The sequence below is a fragment of the Bufo bufo genome, chromosome 7, assembly GCF_905171765.1.
Source record: "Bufo bufo chromosome 7, aBufBuf1.1, whole genome shotgun sequence".
Lineage (NCBI taxonomy): Eukaryota > Metazoa > Chordata > Amphibia > Anura > Bufonidae > Bufo > Bufo bufo.
Genome location: NC_053395.1, coordinates 36,661,515 through 36,680,686, shown reverse-complemented (window position 1 = coordinate 36,680,686; position 19,172 = coordinate 36,661,515). Strand labels below are relative to the sequence as shown.

General features: G+C 46.3%; 1 protein-coding gene across 3 annotated transcripts in view; it reads right to left on the bottom strand.

Annotated features, from left to right (window-relative positions):
* Positions 1-1,607: 1,607 nt before the first annotated feature.
* IL21R (interleukin 21 receptor) overlaps positions 1,608-19,172 on the bottom strand; it is a 54,310-nt gene continuing 36,745 nt past the window's right edge. For all 3 annotated transcript variants that reach the window (XM_040440669.1, XM_040440667.1, XM_040440668.1), the window contains one exon: positions 1,608-2,716. In XM_040440669.1, the coding sequence (XP_040296603.1) occupies positions 1,985-2,716 (732 nt within the window). In that variant the 3' untranslated portion in view covers positions 1,608-1,984. The remainder of the gene's footprint in view (positions 2,717-19,172) is intronic.

The window sequence follows — 19,172 nt, the reverse complement described above, 5'->3', positions numbered from 1 at the left end:
CTGCCATGCCTGCCTGCTGACACTGAGTCCAGCCAGCGTACTGTGAAAGCTGTGATCTAGTCTAGGACCTTAGATGACATCATCACCATGTGACCAGTAACCTAGCAATATTACTGATCACATGGCTATGAGGTCATCACAGGTCCTAGCAGGATTGTTTGGAGCTTTTTTGTGTGAAGATTACATCAGAAAAAGGTGAAAGGGGCTGTTATGCTAATATACTGTAAACTACAGTATAGTGGGGTGCTGTATACTGTGTGGGGGGCTGTATACTGTGGGGGGCCTGTATACTGTGTGGGGGTGTATACTGTGTGGGGCTGTATACTGTGGGGGGGCTGTATACTGTGTGGGGGCCTGTATACTGTGTGGGGGCCTGTATACTGTGGGGGGGGCTGTATACTGTGTGGGGGCCTGTATACTGTGTGGGGGCCTGTATACTGTGTGGGGGGCCTGTATACTGTGTGGGGATGTATACTGTGGGGGCCTGTATACTGTGGGGGGCCTGTATACTGTGGGGGGCTGTATACTGTGGGGGGCCTGTATACTGTGGGGGGCCTGTATACTGTGGGGGCCTGTATACTGTGGGGGGCCTGTATAGTGTGGATGGCCTGTATACTGTGGGGGGCCTGTATACTGTGTGGGGGGCCTGTATACTGTGGGGGGGCCTGTATACTGTGTGGGGGGCTGTGTACTGTGTGGGGGGCTGTATACTGTGTGGGGGCCTGTATACTGTGGGGGGGGGGGTCTGTATACTGTGGGGGGGCCTGTATACTGTGGGGGGGCCTGTATACTGTGGGGGGGCCTGTATACTGTGTGGGGGGCTGTATACTGTGTGGGGGGCTGTATACTGTGTGGGGGTCTGTATACTGTGTAGGGGGCTGTATATTATGTGGGGGGTCTGTATAGTGTGGGGGGCCTGTATAGTGTGGGGCCCTTGTATACTGTGGGGGGCCTGTATAGTGTGGGGGCCTGTATACTGTGGGGGGCTGTATACTGTGGGGGGCCTGTATACTGTGGGGGGCCTGTATACTGTGGGGGCCTGTATACTGTGGGGGGCCTGTATAGTGTGGGTGGCCTGTATACTGTGGGGGGCTGTATACTGTGGGGGGCCTGTATAGTGTGGGGGGCTGTATAGTGTGGGGGGCCTGTATAGTGTGGGTGGCTATACTGCTCTACTATATACTGTGGGGTACTGTATAGTGTGGGGTGCTATACTGCATACTGTGTGGTGCTGTATACTATAGTGTGCTATACTGCATACTGTGGGTTGCTGTATACTATAGGGTGCTATACTGCATACTGTGGGGTGCTGGGGTGTACTGTAACACTAGGGTGAGCCGAGCCCTGGTCTCCTTCCTGCAGAGCGGTGCCCACTTCCAGCCTGAGCCCAGCTGCCCAGAGCACTGATCCTGAGCCGCTGGAGTCTTCAGAACTGGAAGTATTTACAGTCATTTACTGTACTCTACCAGATGTGTGGATTTTTTGTGTGTGTGTTGTGGTGGAGGGCGTGATTGCCTGCTAAGGTGTGGGAAGGAGGGGATCCAGGGGGCCCAAGTAAATTTTTGCCCAGGGTCCAATCAATATTAAAGACGGCCCTGGATCAGATACTGATAACTTATCCAGAGGATAGGTCATCAGTTAGAAAGAGTTGGAAAACCCCTTTAAGCTGTGCAGCCAAAAGGAAACACTGGTTGTCACAACTTTATAGGCAATCCTCTATGAGCTAAATACAATGTTAGTAGAAATGTCTTGGCTGAGACCTCTGGTATACTGTAAGCCCCTGCAGTGAGCAGGGCTAGGCTGGGACAGGTTCTCAACTGCTTAAGTTAGACCATGAATGTTTTCAGTCACTGCCTGAATGAACAGTCTGAAAAACACATATATATGAGCAAGTTGCTTGCCTTTCATTATGCAATGAAGAAGCCATAGATGCCCAAAAAGCTCTACAACCATCTCCACATACAAAGACCTTGGATCTTGTTGATCAGTGGCCAGTGGGCACCCATTGCTGCACATAATTTCTTTCACATATTTCGTCTTCTTCACTGTAGGGATCTGGATTCAGTGGTTTTGTTGGAATATAATTAGTTCCAAAATTACTGTCCACAGGACTTCCACATTCAGAGTCTACAAAACCACTGTCAATAGTGTCCATATCCAGGCATATCCTGGGATAGCCAAAGTTGCCACTATTTCCCGAGTCAGGAGACAGTGAATTGTAATTATCGTCATTATAAAACACGTTCTCATCATCCTCTTGGGAAGGAGATTCCTGCAGTTCCCATTGTTCTGGGGGTATTGACACCAGGCTTAACATATTCATACTGGATCTTAGGAAATCTTGTGGAAGACCAAACTTTAGCATAATTGTGCTTTGTGGACTTGGTTCCCGATCCAACATGTTGCCACTATCAAGATTAACAGAAGGGTAGCCATAATCTCTACTCCTATCTTCCTCATTCATGGTACCATCAGTGGTGGTGGTAGTGGAGGCAATGCATGGAGGACAGCATTGTGAGCAAGGATTCTCTGTCGTACACCCACATGTTCTGCAGATCTGGTTCTTCTCAGTTAAGTACAACTTAGGAAGAAACTGCTTCTTAATTTCCATGTTATTGCATGCACTATGGCAGTCGATTTCAAGGACTTCTGGATAAATAGAGCCTCCCTCACGAGGAATTATTGGGAATGGGGTATAATGAGGACCCAACCAGCTCTGTGAAAAGATCATAAAAGAATAAATTATGAAATCATTAATGCTTCAGAGAATATGAATCCCTGCCAAGACCCATTTAAAGGGGTTGTCCACTTTAGGAAACCTATTTTCACATACCCTATTAGGGAATTAATGGAGGGGGCAGGGCCAATGTGGAGAATGGTTACAAAGGGCGTCTCTCATTCTGAAGGTTCTGTCCTGTCCTGTATTTCAGAAATAACTCACTGATGTGCAATGCTTAAATTCCCCTCTGGAGGGAAACTGAATACTTGCTGGATTACACGCAGATTACAGCTGATCACTGGAGAACCCAGTAGGGGCACTCACTGCCATTAACATAAAGGGGGTTTTCCAGGATCTATCTAGAGCAGTGGTTCTCAACCTTTCTAAAGCCGTGACCCCTTAATAGTGACCCCTTAATACAGTTCCTCATGTTGTGGTGACCCCCAACCATTACATTTTTTTCCTTGCTACGTCATAACTAATTTTGCTACTGTTATGAATTGTAATGTAAATATCTGATATGCAGGATGTATTTTTATTGCTACAAATTGAACATAATTAAAGCAGAGTAATTAATCACAAAGACATCCACAGATCCCCCCCTAAACAGTGCCATCCACAGATCCCCCCTAAACAGTGCCATCCACAGATCCCCCCTCCCCTAAACAGTGCCATCCACAGATCTCCCCCCTAAACAGTGCCATCCACAGATCCCCCCTAAACAGTGCCATCCACAGATCCCCCCCTAAACAGTGCCATCCACAGATCCCCCTAAACAGTGCCATCCACAGATCCCCCTCCCCTAAACAGTGCCATCATGGCACTGTTTAGGGGGGATCTGTGGATGGCACTGTTTAGGGGGGAGATCTGTGGATGGCTCTGTTTAGGGGAGGGGGGATCTGTGGATGGCACTGTAGGCGGATCTGTGGATGGCACTGCCATCCACAGATCCCCCTACAGTGCCATCCACAGATCTCCCTCCCCGACGCTCACAGCAGTATATTTATAAACTAATCAGTAACTACTTTAACTTTAATCATTGCTCATTGCTGAGCTCTTTACTTGGATTATAATTTATTTGGATATGGGATATCTTACTTTGTCTAGCTCCGGTAATAGCAGGCAGTGCGGGGGGCGGCGCTCACTCACTGACGTCACGCGCCTGCGCCGCCTAGTGGGCAAGTAAAGAGCTCAGCAATGAGCAATGATTAAAGTTAAAGTAGTTACTGATTAGTTTATAAATATACTGCTGTGAGCGGCATGGCCCTGTATATTCTAACCCCCAGGCAAGTGTCCCTGTCACCATGGGAACGCCTGGGGGTTAGAATATACCATCGGATTTGAGTTTTTACGATCTCACTGAGCTCGTAAAACTCAGATCCGATGGTATATTCTAACCCGCAGGCAAGCGTCCCCGTCACCATGGGAACGCCTGGGGGTTAGAATATACAATCGGATCTTCTGAGTTACTCAGCCGCAAAACAAGCACCGGCTCTGCTTAGCCCCGGGCCAGCTCGGGGCCCCAACCAGCTCGAGGCCCCAAGCAATTGCTTGTTTTGCCTGTCTGTTAGCGACGGGCCTGGACCCACAATAGGAAGCCTCAGGCGACCCCCCGGAAAGGGCCGATCGACCCCCAAAGGGGTCGCGACCCCTAGGTTGAGAACCGCTGATCTAGAGGATAGGTCATCAGTATCTGATTGTTGGGGTCCGACACCTGGGACCTTATCAGCTGTTTAAGAAGGCACCAGACAGGGTTGCCAACAGGGCCGGCGTCATAACCCGGCATCCCCGGGCAAGTGCCGGGGCCCAATGCTCCTGGGGGGGCCCACTGAGCTGCTATGAGCACTTCCATCAATACAGATGGGAGCTCTCACTGCTGTCCTTTCACATACGCAGTACCCCTCTGGTGGGCCCCCTGAGCTGCAGAGACTCAGGACACGCCCCCTCTACACAGGACACACCCCCTCTACACAGGACACACGCTGCCTGAGGAGACTGGAGAGAGACCGCACGGCTGGAGCTGGAGCAGAGAAGTGTGGAGACAGTCTGTGAGCGAGTCTGAACTGTGACTGGCTCTTCTCTGTGGGACAGAAGGAAAGGGGGGGGGGGGGGACTCTTCAATCTGCTGCTGCTTCATTCTATTTAGTTGTGTTACTGTTTTATTAAGCTGATTGCCTCCATGACACCTGCCCCCCCCCCCCCATATCCTGTCCTATATCACCCTTATGGAGCCCCTGCTGTCTCCTTTCCTCCCTCATGTATCCAGAGCTCCTGTCCCACCCTCCTATCTCCTATTGCTGCCCTGCACAGACCTCCTGCCACTACTTGTATGAATCCCCCTCAGAGCCCCTTCAACCTACTTGCTGTGTCCACCCCTCCTGTCCATCCAGGGCCCCGGGCCCCTGTCTCACTCCTCTGCCTCTCATTATGGTGGCATCTGAACCGCATTCACCATAAGGACCTTCTAACATCACAGGGTCATGTGACTGTGCCCCCCACCCCGTACTGTGCCCCTTTATACCCTGCATTGTGCCCTCTTACCACACTCTGTGCAGTGCCCATAGTCATTCCCTGTACTGTGCCCTCTTATACCCTTTTATCCGGTCACTGTATGGCGGTTTTATCCTTGTATGGCGGTGTTATCACTATATGGCGGTGTTATCACTATATGGCGGTGTTATCACTATATGGCGGTGTTATCACTATATGGCGGTGGTATCCAATAACTGGATGGCCATAACTGTATCCCTTTCTGCCCACACCACTTTTTTTAGACCTGGCATGAGCGGGAAAAGATACAGATTGCGGTGTTAAGGACCTTTGCGCCACATCTGTGTCAGAAATACGCCTAATATAGACGTATTTCTATATAATAAATGACCCCCTAATCGTATGATTATTCGGGGGGTGGGGCTAATATCTTTATATTATATAGACTCTAGTGCATTATGCTGTACCCTGTATTTTCCAGTAGAAAATGATCCTTGGGAAGCACAGTCCTCATCCCTGACCACCAGGACCAGGGAGCGCTCTGTTAGTACATGGCGGCCTCCCCTCTCCGCCACGCTGCTCCACTGTGTACTGGGGCTTATTCTGACACTAGGGCTGGGTTCACATCACATTTTTGCCATCCATTTAATGCATACTGAAAATGTATGCATTGACAGATGCCTCAGACTGATGCCGTACAGTGGCGTCCGTTCACCATACAGTTCCATGGTAAAAAGACATATACGTTAATGTATGCATTTTTTACTTGACTCTGCAGGATACAAAAACGTGGAGTGCTGCACATGTGTATACATCAAACCGATAGGAAAAACGTAATGTGAACACACATTGGGGGGGAGGGGGGCGTACTAAATTTCGCTGTGGGGCCCAGTCAGTTCTAGCTCCATCACTGCACATCTCCTTCTCTCCTCCAGGCCTGGCTCACTGCTGCAGCGGGCCGCCGTAGAGAAGGAGCGCAGGGAGCTGCGGTTAGTGAATGACAGGACCACCAGCTCCCCTGCAATGATAGGTATGTGAGGGGGTCATTCATCACACTGTGAGGGCCCCTTACACAGTATAATGACTCCCAGTGCCCCCCATTTAGTATAATGATCCCCATTGACCCTCCATTTAGCATAATGACCACCAGATCCCCCATTAAATATAATAACCCCTCGTGCCCCCTCCATACAGTATAACCCCCAGTGTGGGGGCGACTGGGGGTCATTATTCTGAATGGAGGGTCACTGTGGGGTCATTATACTGTGAGGGCCCTTTACATAGTATAATGACCCCCAGTGTCCCCCATTTAGTATAATGATCACCAATGACCCTCCATTCAGTATAATGACCCCCAGAGCCCCCTCCATACAGTATTCCCCCCGTGTGGGGGCTACTGGGGGTCATTCAGGGCCGGCTCCAGGTTCATGTGGGGAGCTGGGAGCTGCGGTTAGTGAATGACAGGACCACCAGCTCCCCTGCAATGATAGGTATGTGAGGGGGCCACTGGGGGGTCATTCATCACACTGTGAGGGTCCCTTACACAGTATAATGACTCCCAGTGCCCCCCATTTAGTATAATGATCCCCATTGACCCTCCATTTAGCATAATGACCACCAGAGCCCCCATTAAATATAATAACCCCTCGTGCCCCCTCCATACAGTATAACCCCCAGTGTGGGGGCGACTGGGGGTCATTATTCTGAATGGAGGGCCACTGTGGGGTCATTATACTGTGAGGGCCCTTTACATAGTATAATGACCCCCAGTGTCCCCCATTTAGTAATGATCACCAATGACCCTCCATTCAGTATAAATACCCCCAGAGCCCCCTCCATACAGTATTCCCCCAGTGTGGGGGCTACTGGGGGTCATTATTCTAAATGGGGGCGACTGGGGGTTATTATTCTGAATGCAGGGCCACAGGTGGTCATTATACAGTGGGGGGGGGGGGAATTAGGGGTTCATTATACTGTGTGAAGGGCCACTAGTAGTCATTATACTGTATAGGGGCCACTGGGGGTCATTATACCGTGTAGGAGCCACAGGGGGACATGTCAATGTAAAAAAATGCCTCATGGGGGCCCACTGGGATTTATCGCCCAAGGGCCCACATGAACCTGGAGCCGGCCCTGGTTGCCAACCAGATTTTTTCTTTTTTCTGGACAACTTATCCTAAAATCACGGACAGCCACCATTTTTTACCGAAAAATTGGAAAACTATAATGAATGATAAAGATTATAAGTAATCCATGTCTATAGCTCAATATACTGATAAGAACTCATTACCAGCATTTACTGTGAGCTCTAAAAGGATGAAAATTGCCATCAAAGTAATCTAGTCAATAACCACCAGCCTCAAAAAAATCAAAGGCACATTTATTTTTTTCACGGACACAGGAAAAAGGTTGCCTATTTTTACGGACTAAAAAGCAAGAACAGAAAGGACCGACACTCACTGTAAGTTGTCTGCAAAATTTCTTGTTTATTGCCACATAATCCTGTGACGCGTTTCGACACTCGCAGGTGTCTTTATGAAATTGCTGTTTGATAAAGACACCTGCGAGTGTCGAAACACGTCACAGGATTATGTGGCAATAAACAAGAAATTTTACAGACAACTTCTAGTGAGTGTCGGTCCTTTCTGTTCTTGTTTCGTGGGATGCCAATCGTAGGACGCGAGCACAACGAACTATCTACCTGCAGTGCCGACCTATTAGACTTACTATTTTTACGGACTGTCCAGAAATTTCTGGACGGTTGGCAACCCTGGCACCAGCGCTCCTGTGAGTGCCGCGGCCTTCTCTTAGCTTTTCCACTGACGTCAGCTATGCAATGTACGGCTCTGTGCTTGGTGATCTGAGAGAAGACTGTGGCACTCACAGGAGCATTGGTGCCTTCTTAAACAGCTGATCACCGGGGTTTCTGGGTGTCAGACCCCCATTGATCAGATACTAATGAACTATCCTGAGGAAAGATCATCAGTATCAAAATCTCGGGAAAAAAAAAATAACGTTCAGGGTCTCTTCCAACAAGTAGTCATTGTTTAAAGAGGTCATCCTGTAACTGGCCAGCTAATACCTGTCCTAGGTTGCTAGTATTGCTTATATGTGTATACAGCTAAACCTGCCAATAGCCTTAATACAGTTCCTATGTTTATGTGTTAAAGACAAAAGCAGACTTATTTACTGTGACATCATGTTTTGGATGTCATATAACTGTTATATTTTGTGTTCACAGATGAAGAAAAAGATAATATGCCTTTAAGATTCATTTTGTAATGTAAGGTAAGCTCAGTGGCACAGCAGAAACAGAAAGCATAGTGTTAATCTGTTGTTGCTGGGCAGAAGTCTCGACCAATCACAGCCAACTTGTCACAGTCGTTACCTCTGGCTGTGACCTTCCGTCCTTGCTCGTTCGGCGCTCCTCGCTGAAGTTTTGTTTCTGTGTGCTATTTGTGGTTCTGTATGGGTTAACTCCCCTGTGTTCCTATTAGGAGTTAATCCTCTGTCTGCTCCATGGGTGTGGCCTCTCTTCTGCACCCATGGAACCTGTATCTAAGGCTGAGGTTTCCTCAGTTCTGGGTCAGCTCTCCTGGTGTGTGTTGTCTTGTCATGCTCCTGGTTTGTACTCTCTTTCCCATGCTGCTGACCCATGGGATCCGTGTCTGTCTGTCTGTGCTCTGTGGGTTTCCCTACTTGTTCATTCCCGTCCTCTTTCCTGTCTTTCTGTTATCTGTTCTGCCAGTTATGTTTTAGTTACTTTGTGTTTTTTCATATGTCTGTGTTCAGCAAGCCTTTGCAGCAGAGTGGCATGCGCAAGGCCATGCAGCTTACTACTGGTGGAGCAAGTCCTTCTCTGCTCATTGCCACTCCTGCTCCCTTGCATGAACTCCTGCTTGTATTCTTAGTTACCTTTGTGTGTATTCATATATCTCGGTTCAGCAAGCGCCTAGCTGCAGAGTGCTATGCGCAAGGCCACGCAGTATACCACTGGTGGAGCAAGTCCTTCTCTGCTCATTGTCACTCCTGTTTCCTTGCTATGTATTTCTGCTTGTGTTATTAGTTGCCCTGTTTTGTATTTGCCTGTCTGTTATGTTTGCCTATGTGCCGTCGGTACCTTCTGGTACCTGTTGTCCATTCGTTCCTGCTGTCACTGTCTAGTTCACGCTCCAGAGTGGACCCTGGCAACTTCCTGCGGCAAAGTCTAACCCTACCATCTAGGGCTCTAGTGAATACCAGGAGTTGCTTAGTCACGCCCCTCTGGAGTATTACTAGACAGTGGCTCAGTGGGGGTTTTCTCCCACTGTGCTGACGGTACATAGAGCTCATGTTTTGTCTGTGCTGCCTTCCCTGGTTTTGGTTTGTGCAATAAACTCTTGTGTTTCTGTATCTGATTTCCGTTTATTTATTGCTTGACGACGCGGTGGTCTCTCCTGGGAACTCCTACTCGTGACACAACTTCTCACACAGCAAGAGTTTTCACCAATCACAGCCAGCCTCACACACAGCCTGTCTGGGAATTCCCCTAGCAGGAGCTGCTGGAATCATTACTCACCAGAGAGAGGAGCTGAACAGACACACAGTTCCAGTCAGAGTCCAGTTTTATGGGAACAAGAGGCCAAAATAGGTATTTAGAACAGTTATATAAGGTTCATATTGTTAGTATTGTGATTAGAACTGTATACTGAACCAGTTATATATGTGTTTACTTACAGTTCCACCAAATTGCTAATTCAAATTGCAAGCTACAGTTGCAAACTGTGAACTACTTAACAATCCATACAAATTGCAACCATACCAGATCGTACTCAACCAATCTGCAAATAGTTACTGCTAACTGCATACTGCAAACCAAGTTTAGCCAGTAGAACTGTTAAATCTCAGATGTACCTCTCAGAGAGATCATAAAGTGCTTAAATAACTTACAATGACAGTACAGATACTGAAGAGAGAAATATATCCACCATTTTATGTTGAATGACAAGATTGAACAGTTAAACCACCATCTTATGCATACCGCCATTTTGTGATATCTTTTCAACACGTGTTTTGTACATGGATTATCTGCTGTGGAGGCGGCAGTGTTATATATGAAGAAAAATTGAAGTTAATAAAGAAGTTATTTCAAGCATTTGGTGTGCTCTTTAAACCTACTGTTTCCATAGAACGGCGCTAGAGGAATTACAGAGTAACAGACAGTCTGGTTAGACTAAAAGTCAGAGATATCAAAATTCTTCTAATGCCACAGCGCAAAAGGCACTTCATAGTGCTACGCCTGCCACACATCCCATTTATCAAGTCCTTAGTTTACTGGAAATACAGTGATCCCTTAAGATACAATGCCTCAGACTCAGATCCAACTAATCAAGGCCACTTTTCTGGTAAAATAACTGTATTAGTTGCTAGTTATCAGCTATTCCTGACTGTTATTTATCTTAAATCTTCATTTTCTCTTATCTTGGATGACATTTTGGGCTTTGGAACAAATTACTCACCTTACAATGGTTTCAACATACAGTGGTCGTCCTGGAACCAATTAATATTGTAACTTGAGGGATCACTGTATATGGTTCCTCGATCAACACACAACCAAAACTTTTCCTTTCTTCCATTTTCTAACTCTGATATTGGAAAGACACTGCAAATTCATTTGAAACTGTGACTTCCCCTCAACATTCTTAAGATGGCGCTCCAAGATACTCTGTGGAGTCAGCAGGGCTACCGCGTGCGTAGTCCAATCGCTCAATGGCTGTTAATGATAGCTATAGGGGGATCAATTCTTTTGCTATGGGGTCCTTCATTACTTGTTATGCCACAGATCCATTAGCATATGTGTACAGTACCTACTACCCCAACCATCTCACATTCAACTAAACAGTGTGTTGTTATCATTGTTCTATATATATATTTATACACTCACCTAAAGAATTATTAGGAACACCATACTAATACAGTGTTGGACCCCCTTTTGCCTTCAGAACTGCCTTAATTCTATGTGGCATTGATTCAACAAGGTGCTGACAGCATTCTTTAGAAATGTTGGCCCATATTGATACGATAGCATCTTGCAGTTGATGGAGATTTGAGGGATGCACATCTAGGGCACGAAGCTCCCATTCCACCACATCCCAAAGATGCTCTATTGGGTTGAGATCTAGTTACTGTGGGTGCCATTTTAGTACAGTGAACTCATTGTCATGTTCAAGAAACCAATTTGAAATGATTCGAGCTTTGTGACATGGTGCATTATCCTGCTGGAAGTAGCCATCAGAGGATGGATACATGTTCTCATTCTGTTTACGCCAAATTCGGACTCTACCATTTGAATGTCTCAACAGAAATCGAGACTCATCAGACAAGGCAACATTTTTCCAGTCTTCAACAGTCCAATTTTGGTGAGCTCGTGCAAATTGTAGCCTCTTTTTCCTATTTGTAGTGGAGATGAGTGGTACCCGGTGGGGTCTTCTGCTGTTGTAGCCCATCCGCCTCAAGGTTGTGCGTGTTGTGGCTTCACAAATGCTTTGCTGCATACCTCGGTTGTAACGAGTGGTTATTTCAGTCAACGTTGCTCTTCTATCAGCTTGAATCAGTCGGCCCATTCTCCTCTGACCTCTAGCATCCACAAGGCATTTTTGCCCACAGGACTGCCGCATACTGGATGTTTTTCCCTTTTCACACCATTCTTTGTAAACCCTAGAAATGGTTGTGCGTGAAAATCCCAGTAACTGAGCAGATTGTGAAATACTCAGACCGGCCCGTCTGGTACCAACAACCATGCCACGCTCAAAATTGCTTAAATCACCTTTCTTTCCCATTCTGACATTCAGTTTGGAGTTCAGGAGATTGTCTTGACCAGGACCACCCCCCTAAATGCATTGAAGCAACTGCCATGTGATTGGTTGACTAGATAATTGCATTAATGAGAAATAGAACAGGTGTTCCTAATAATTCTTTAGGTGAGTGTGTATGTGTATGTATATATATATATATATATATATATATATATATATACACACACACACTACAGAGGACCCGGGACGACCATTGTATGTTGAAACCATTGTAACTTGAGTCCATAATTCTATGGAAAACTAGTAAATGGTTCCAAAGCCCCAAAATGTCATCCCAAAATAAGAGAAAATGAGGATTCAATACAATTAAGCTGATAACTAAGACAGATAAAGCAAGCCCCTACATAAAACAGTCACAAATAGATGTTGAAAGCCATAAATCACATTCTATGATGAGGACTCAAGTTTTGTTTAGGGTTCTGTATAGTACCCAGAAAAATAAAATTAAGCCGCCCTCACCTGGTGCCCAAAGGAGCAGCTCATCCTGGCACAGACACAGGGCAGTACTAGAGATGTTGTACCACACTGTACTGTAAAGAGGAGCTACTAGACAACAAATACTGGTGTTTTGTCAGAGAAATGGCCATGTTGATTGGTTGGATCTGAATCTAAAACATTGTATGTTGAGTCTAGTTTCAACTTACGATGGCCCAGGAAAGACCATTGTAAGTTGAATATATTGTATCCTGGTGCCACTGTATCTTGAGGGACCACTGTATGTATATATTATGTCGGTGGCCTGTTCCCGCCCCCGCTTCTATCTACCTAGCGGGCAGGGCTGCCATTCTGCTTACCAAGTGTCATGCTTCCGTGTGGGAGGGAAACACCACACCGAGCATAAGAGGGAAGGTGGGAACAGGGAATCAGGCCTGAGAACTAGGGAAGGAAGATGGACACCTCCTATTAGCACCCTAACAAAAATCCTGACTGACTACCAGTATGATCAGACCCCAGAGGTAGGTGTGTTCATATGCAGGAATACCTAGTGTCCTAAATAACCCTATAGGACCCTGGTACCAGGGCCGGATTAAGAGCATCATGGGCCTGGTGCTGAGGATTTTGCTGGGCCTTTTTATGGAACTGCACTCAGTGTCTTAATTACATATATATTTTATCGATACCATTAAAGTATTTTGTTCCTGCAACTACCCCTTCATTTGGCGTCTATCTTGGCAACATGGAGGGGGACCACGGGAGGGGGACCCTGAGGGTGGGGGCACCCTCAGGGCACTATAGTGTCAGGAAAACCGCTTTGTTTTCCTGACACTATAGTGATCATTTAACATGACTATGAAGATTACTGTTTTCTAGCTGCTGTGGAATGTGGACAACAGCAGCTAGAAACAGTAATTTTCATAGAGCTGTGTTATGATTTATGGACACAGCACTCAGCATGCTTAGCCAGTCAGATAGAAGGCTGGCTAAGCATGCTGAGAGCTGTGTCTAAATAACACATTAAAGGGATTCTGTCACCAGGTTTCACCCCTGTCAGCTTAAAATATGCTGATGTTCAGGGCGTCTTCACGATTCCTAATGTGGGCTTATAAATGTCATCTGTGGGCTTATTTAGCTAAAAAACAGCTTTTACTAACCTGTCAGTCAAACAAATAAGGTGCCCAAGGGGATGTTAATGAATGCAAGGTGTCGGCCGCACCCGCCGCCGTTCGTGCCCAGCGCCGCCTTTCCAGACTTCTGCGCCACCTCCTAATCCTCTGTGCAGCCTCTTGCTCTCCCTCCCTCCCCCCTCCTTCTGCTGCAAGATCTCGCACATACAGGGGTTGAGCGAAGTGCCGGCGCATGCGCACTTCGCTGTAAGAAGCCAAATGGAGAAGTCCGCACGGGCGCATCAGGCAGAGCCCTGTGCGCAAGCGTGAGATCTTACAGCAGAAGGAGGGGGGAGGGAGGGAGAGCGAGAGGCGGCACAGAGGATTAGGAAGCGGCGCAGAAGTCCGGAAAGGCGGCGCTGGGCACGAACGGCGGCGGGTGCGGCCGGCATCTTGCACCCATTAACATCCCCTTGGGCACCTTATTTGTTTGACTGACAGGTTAGTAATAGCTGTTTTTTAGCTAAATAAGCCCACAGATGACATTTATAAGCCCACATTAGGAATCGTGAAGACGCCCTGAACATCAGCATATTTTTAGCTGACAGGGGTCAAACCTGGTGACAGAATCCCTTTAATGAAATTACTGTTTCTAGCTGCTGTGGACTAGCAGCTAGAAACAGTAATTTCTTTAATGTGTTATGTTATAGAGACTGAGCTCTCAGCATGCTTAGCCAGTCAGTAATTTTCATAGTGCTGTTATGATTTATGGACACAGCTCTCAGCATGCTTAGCCAGCCTTCTATCTGGCTGTGCTTCTTGAGAGTCACAGTCCACAGGCTCAGAAACAACCAGATAGAAGGCTGGCTAAGCATGCTGAGAGCTGTGTCCATAAATCATAACAGCACTATGATTGCCCTCCCTTCCAACTGGATGAGTTTATCTGATACCTGCTCCAGAAGCTCCTGCTGTCTCACGGGCTGGTGTGGCTGAGCGCTGTGGGCCGTGTGCTGGTCGAAACTGCTGAGTAGGTTGTACACAGCGCAGCGTGCAGGAGGGATAACCGCGGGCGCACTGAGGTCATATCCGGCGGGCCGGCATTACAGGAACCGCACCAGCTGCTCTGACGTCCTGCCGCCGGATATCCTGTGACGTATATCCGGCGGCAGGACGTCAGAGCAGCTCGTGCTGTTCCTGTAATGCCGCGGCCCGCCGGATATGACCTCAGTGCGCCCGCGGTTATCCCTCCTGCACGCTGCGCTGTGTACAATAGTGATGGGAAGTTCGGATCTTTCAGATGAATCGGATCTTCGGTTCACTTGCTGGGTCACTGACTGCTGAGCTGACTCGCAAGTGAACCGAAGACTCTAGGTGCCGGTGCCATGCGCAGATGCTATCCATTCGATTCACTTGCTGCTGCTGAGTCGGCTCTTCAGCTCTCTAATGAGTGAGTCCGGATCAGGAAGAGCGATTGATTATAGTGATAGTGAAGGGAGGCTGACGCCGGACAGGAGTCAGGAGCTGTCACTGTGGTGTGCATTGTTGTTTGTTGTGCATTGTTACCCACAGTGACAACAGTCTGACACTGACAGTAGTACAACGAACCAAGTGAAGTGAAATGTGAATGCACAGGGGAAACTATGTGCTGAATTGATAACAGTATTACAGTAACACAGTCACTGGCTGATAATAAAATAGTCCCCACAGTCCCCACTTAACGGAATCCATAAAGGAGATGTGAACCCACCCTTAGTTATATAGCTACTGAATGAGATGCCTTTAACATATATATCTCCTGAGAAGCCAATTTGATCCTAAAGGGTTAATTCAACCTGTAATCTAAACTCTGTGTCATCTGTCACTTCTCTTATCTCTCTGCTCCTGTCAAAGGCGTACATAGAAATCACTGGGCCCCATAGCAAGAATCTAAATTGGGCCCCCATTCCCCTTTTTATAGCCCCTCCCACTACCCATTCCAGGCCTCTCTCTTTGCTCCATGAACTATGTTCGCTGCTGTTTTATAATTTATGCCATCAGCAGCCGGATTGGGATTACAAAACAGGCCTGGCACACAAAAGAGGTATAATAGATACAGTGTGTACAGGTATATAGTATATACAGCAGTGTACTGATATGTGAGGAACGTGGTATAATATATGCAGTGTGTTCAGGTATATAGTATATACAGCAGTGTACTGATATATGAGGTATAAATTACAGCTCGTACCTCACAATCCAATACTGTATATACAATATACCTGTACACACCATCTATTATACCTCGTACCTAACATATCAGTACACTGCTGTATATACAATATATCTATACACACGGCATATATTATACCTTGTACCTCACATATCATACACTGCAATATATATTATATATCTGTACATATTGCATCTATAATACTGTTTAATATATGCAGTGTGTGTGTGTGTATATATATATATATATAGATGTGAGGCATACAAGGTATAATACTGTAGATGCAGTGTTTATAGAAATATGTGGTCAGTTATGCATTATGGTCACTGTGTGTGTGAAGTACATGAGGATGTGGTCACTACCTGTCTGAAGTATTATACAGCATTATACAGTGAGCAATGAGTAAAAACAGGGCATGGAGGGGGGGGGGGGGGGGTAAATGATGAAAAGTGGAGGACCTCCTCTTACCACTCCATTCCAGTCTGTATGGATCAATGCAGAGCTGATTGTGAACTTCTAATACTTGCTGTTAGGGGTTGAAGGACCTGTGATGATGTCATCACAGGTCCTGGCAGATGTACCTTTCAAACCTAGGAACTACACCATTTTTGGTGCAGTTCCTTTGCTAGAATCTGCAGGACCTGTGATGTTGAAGATAATGTCATCACAGGTCCTGGCAGATGCACTGTTCTAACCTGGGAACTACACTTTACACTGTGCAGTTCCCTTACAGGACCTGTGAAGACTCCCTGTACTACTCAGACGACTCAGAGCTGCTAGTGCTTGCCTTGCCTCAGCTCTGATTGGTTGGTGGGCGGGGAGGGGAGGGGCTGGCAGAAGCAGCTTCCACTCTAGGATCATATTACGCTCCTCCCGAGTCCCTCCCTCAGGCTCCCTGCTGCCAACGTGAGGTGAGCGTCTCTGCATTGTCTGTGTGCTATGTGACGCTGCGCTGTGTACAACAGAGGACTTTTAACCCTCCCGACGGCCTTTTGGCTGGCAGATGGGCCTATTTTATGGTAGGGGCCTGGAGCTGCAGCTCCATCAGCCCCTACGTTAATCCGGCCCTGCCTGGTACTAATGGCAGGGACGAGACTACCTGTTCCTCCAAAAAGAAGGACGAACAGGAGTCTCCTTTAGGCCTAATACAAACAATAGGGAAATGCAACACACAGAACCCAAACAAAATACAAAAAGTGAAAGGAAAGGAAAGACTTAACTTCAAAGGGGCTATGGAAGCACCAGGAACTCCCCCGAGAGCCACACACCAGCAATCCGCAACTGAAACTAAAAGCTATAAACCGCACAGCATAGTAGGAGAAGCAACAATAAATCCTCATTTACACGAGGAATAAAAGTCTATTTTCTCGGGAAAGCTGCAACTGATTTTCACAAGACGGGTATCTTTTTTTTTTTGTATAATTGTCTTTTTATTGAAGAAAAAGTACAATAATAAAAGTGCACATTTACAATTTTTTCATGTAAACAGACAGGTATCATTTTAATCAGCAAAATCAACCCTTCCAGGCGGTATAAAGTTGATCCTGCTGACAGGTGCATTTTAAATATTATAGTTAGTCAGGGGCAGATGCCTAGCAAACGGTCCCTGTGGAATAATGTGTGGGCTCTGCTTCCTTCAATCTTAACAAAACCACACTAAGGGATAATCTATTCTAGAAAAATATGATAAAACTAAAAAAAAAAAAAAAAAAAATGTTCACATGCCACACACACCCAGTACACAAGGGTCATATGCAACACATGCAGCTCTTACACCTACAAAATATGGAACATGTGTGCCACTTGTGGACATATGTGCACATGCACCACTTATGCAGGACATAAAGACTGGGCACATGCCACACAGGCACCAACCACATCATTTCACACTACCAGATTTCTTGGTCGCTTCTGACCTCTGGTAATATCCCTGCATTCAGGGTAGCTTCCTGTAGCCCGCTGAGACATAGACACGATGGCCCCTACGTTGCCAAGCCATGCGCCCTCGTAGTGCTTCTAAAATACAGGTCACTCCCAATTCTTGGTTGCAATGTGGTACAAAGGGGTCTCATCCCTATGAGGGGCTATCGATTTGTGCCCCTCTTCATCTAGTGGCATCGCTAGACAGGTTCCAGAAGTAGCCATCACAGTCAGGTCTCACCACCAAGGTCCAACCCGTCTCAGAAGGAGGCAGGAAGGTGATGCAGTACTTCACAGTAATGTCATCATTCACAGATCCTGGATATCGTGTCAGTATCAGATACAGGAAGCCATTGGTGGTTAGAGGAAGGGCCCAGGTATAGCATGCACCCAGGATGTAGAAGCTAGGCCTCTGTACACGACATACGCAAATCTGAGACCTGCCTGGTTTCAGATCTACCTTGGGTCATTTATCTCGGTAATGACAGGAAATAGCAGGAAGCCGAGTTCTAATCATTTACAGGCAAAGCAACTGCAGTCATTAAAGGGATTGTCTCGTAAAGAACATTTATCATCTCTCCACAGGATAGGCAATAATAGTCTGTTGGTTGTGGCCCAACCGATCACTTCAATCGAGCAGTGGTCAAACATGCGCCCTGACGATCCATTCAACGTGCATAGGGCTGATGGCTGAGCACACTGAACTAAGGAAAGACTGGGATTTGGGTGGTGAGCACGTAATATGGATCATAAAGTTCTCCTTTATGTTTTTTATTTTTTTTTGGGGGTGGCTTTTTTTCAGACTTTATTTTTCCTATAGGGAAGTCTGTGGGAAAATGGTTGAAAAAATGCCATTCTAAGAGCATACTACAATATAAAAAAAAAACACCAAGGGACAAAAAGTAAAGAAAAAACACATTGGAACTGTCCGATCCCACAAAGTCACCTTAATTATACAGAACTTACATGTAGGAAAATGTTTGTAATAGACTTAACATTCCGAATTTAAATATACTAAATACAAGCTGATAAGGACCCGTAACCTAAGGATTCCACCATACAGCATTCCTGGAAATGACACATCACCCCAATAGAGCCTTACTCAGATGGCACTGTTTTGTTTTTGTTTAGTTTTTTCAAAAACACATTTTTTATGCCATTTTTATTAGGAGTAAAAAACGCTGCAGTCATATGTTTACATGTTGGCAAATTGGAAATTATAAAATGCCCAACAAAAACACAGCATTTTTTTGTAGTGGCATTTTAAAGGGGTTCTTCAAGTCCACCAGGTCTCACAAAGCCATCTTAATCACATATAACAACCCTATAAATAAAGTTTGTAATGTACTTACCTTCTCAAAATCCTGCTTCCACTGATGTCACATCCTCTACCAGGTTTCCAGCCTGGACTATTGGTGGGATGTCATTTCTGTTGT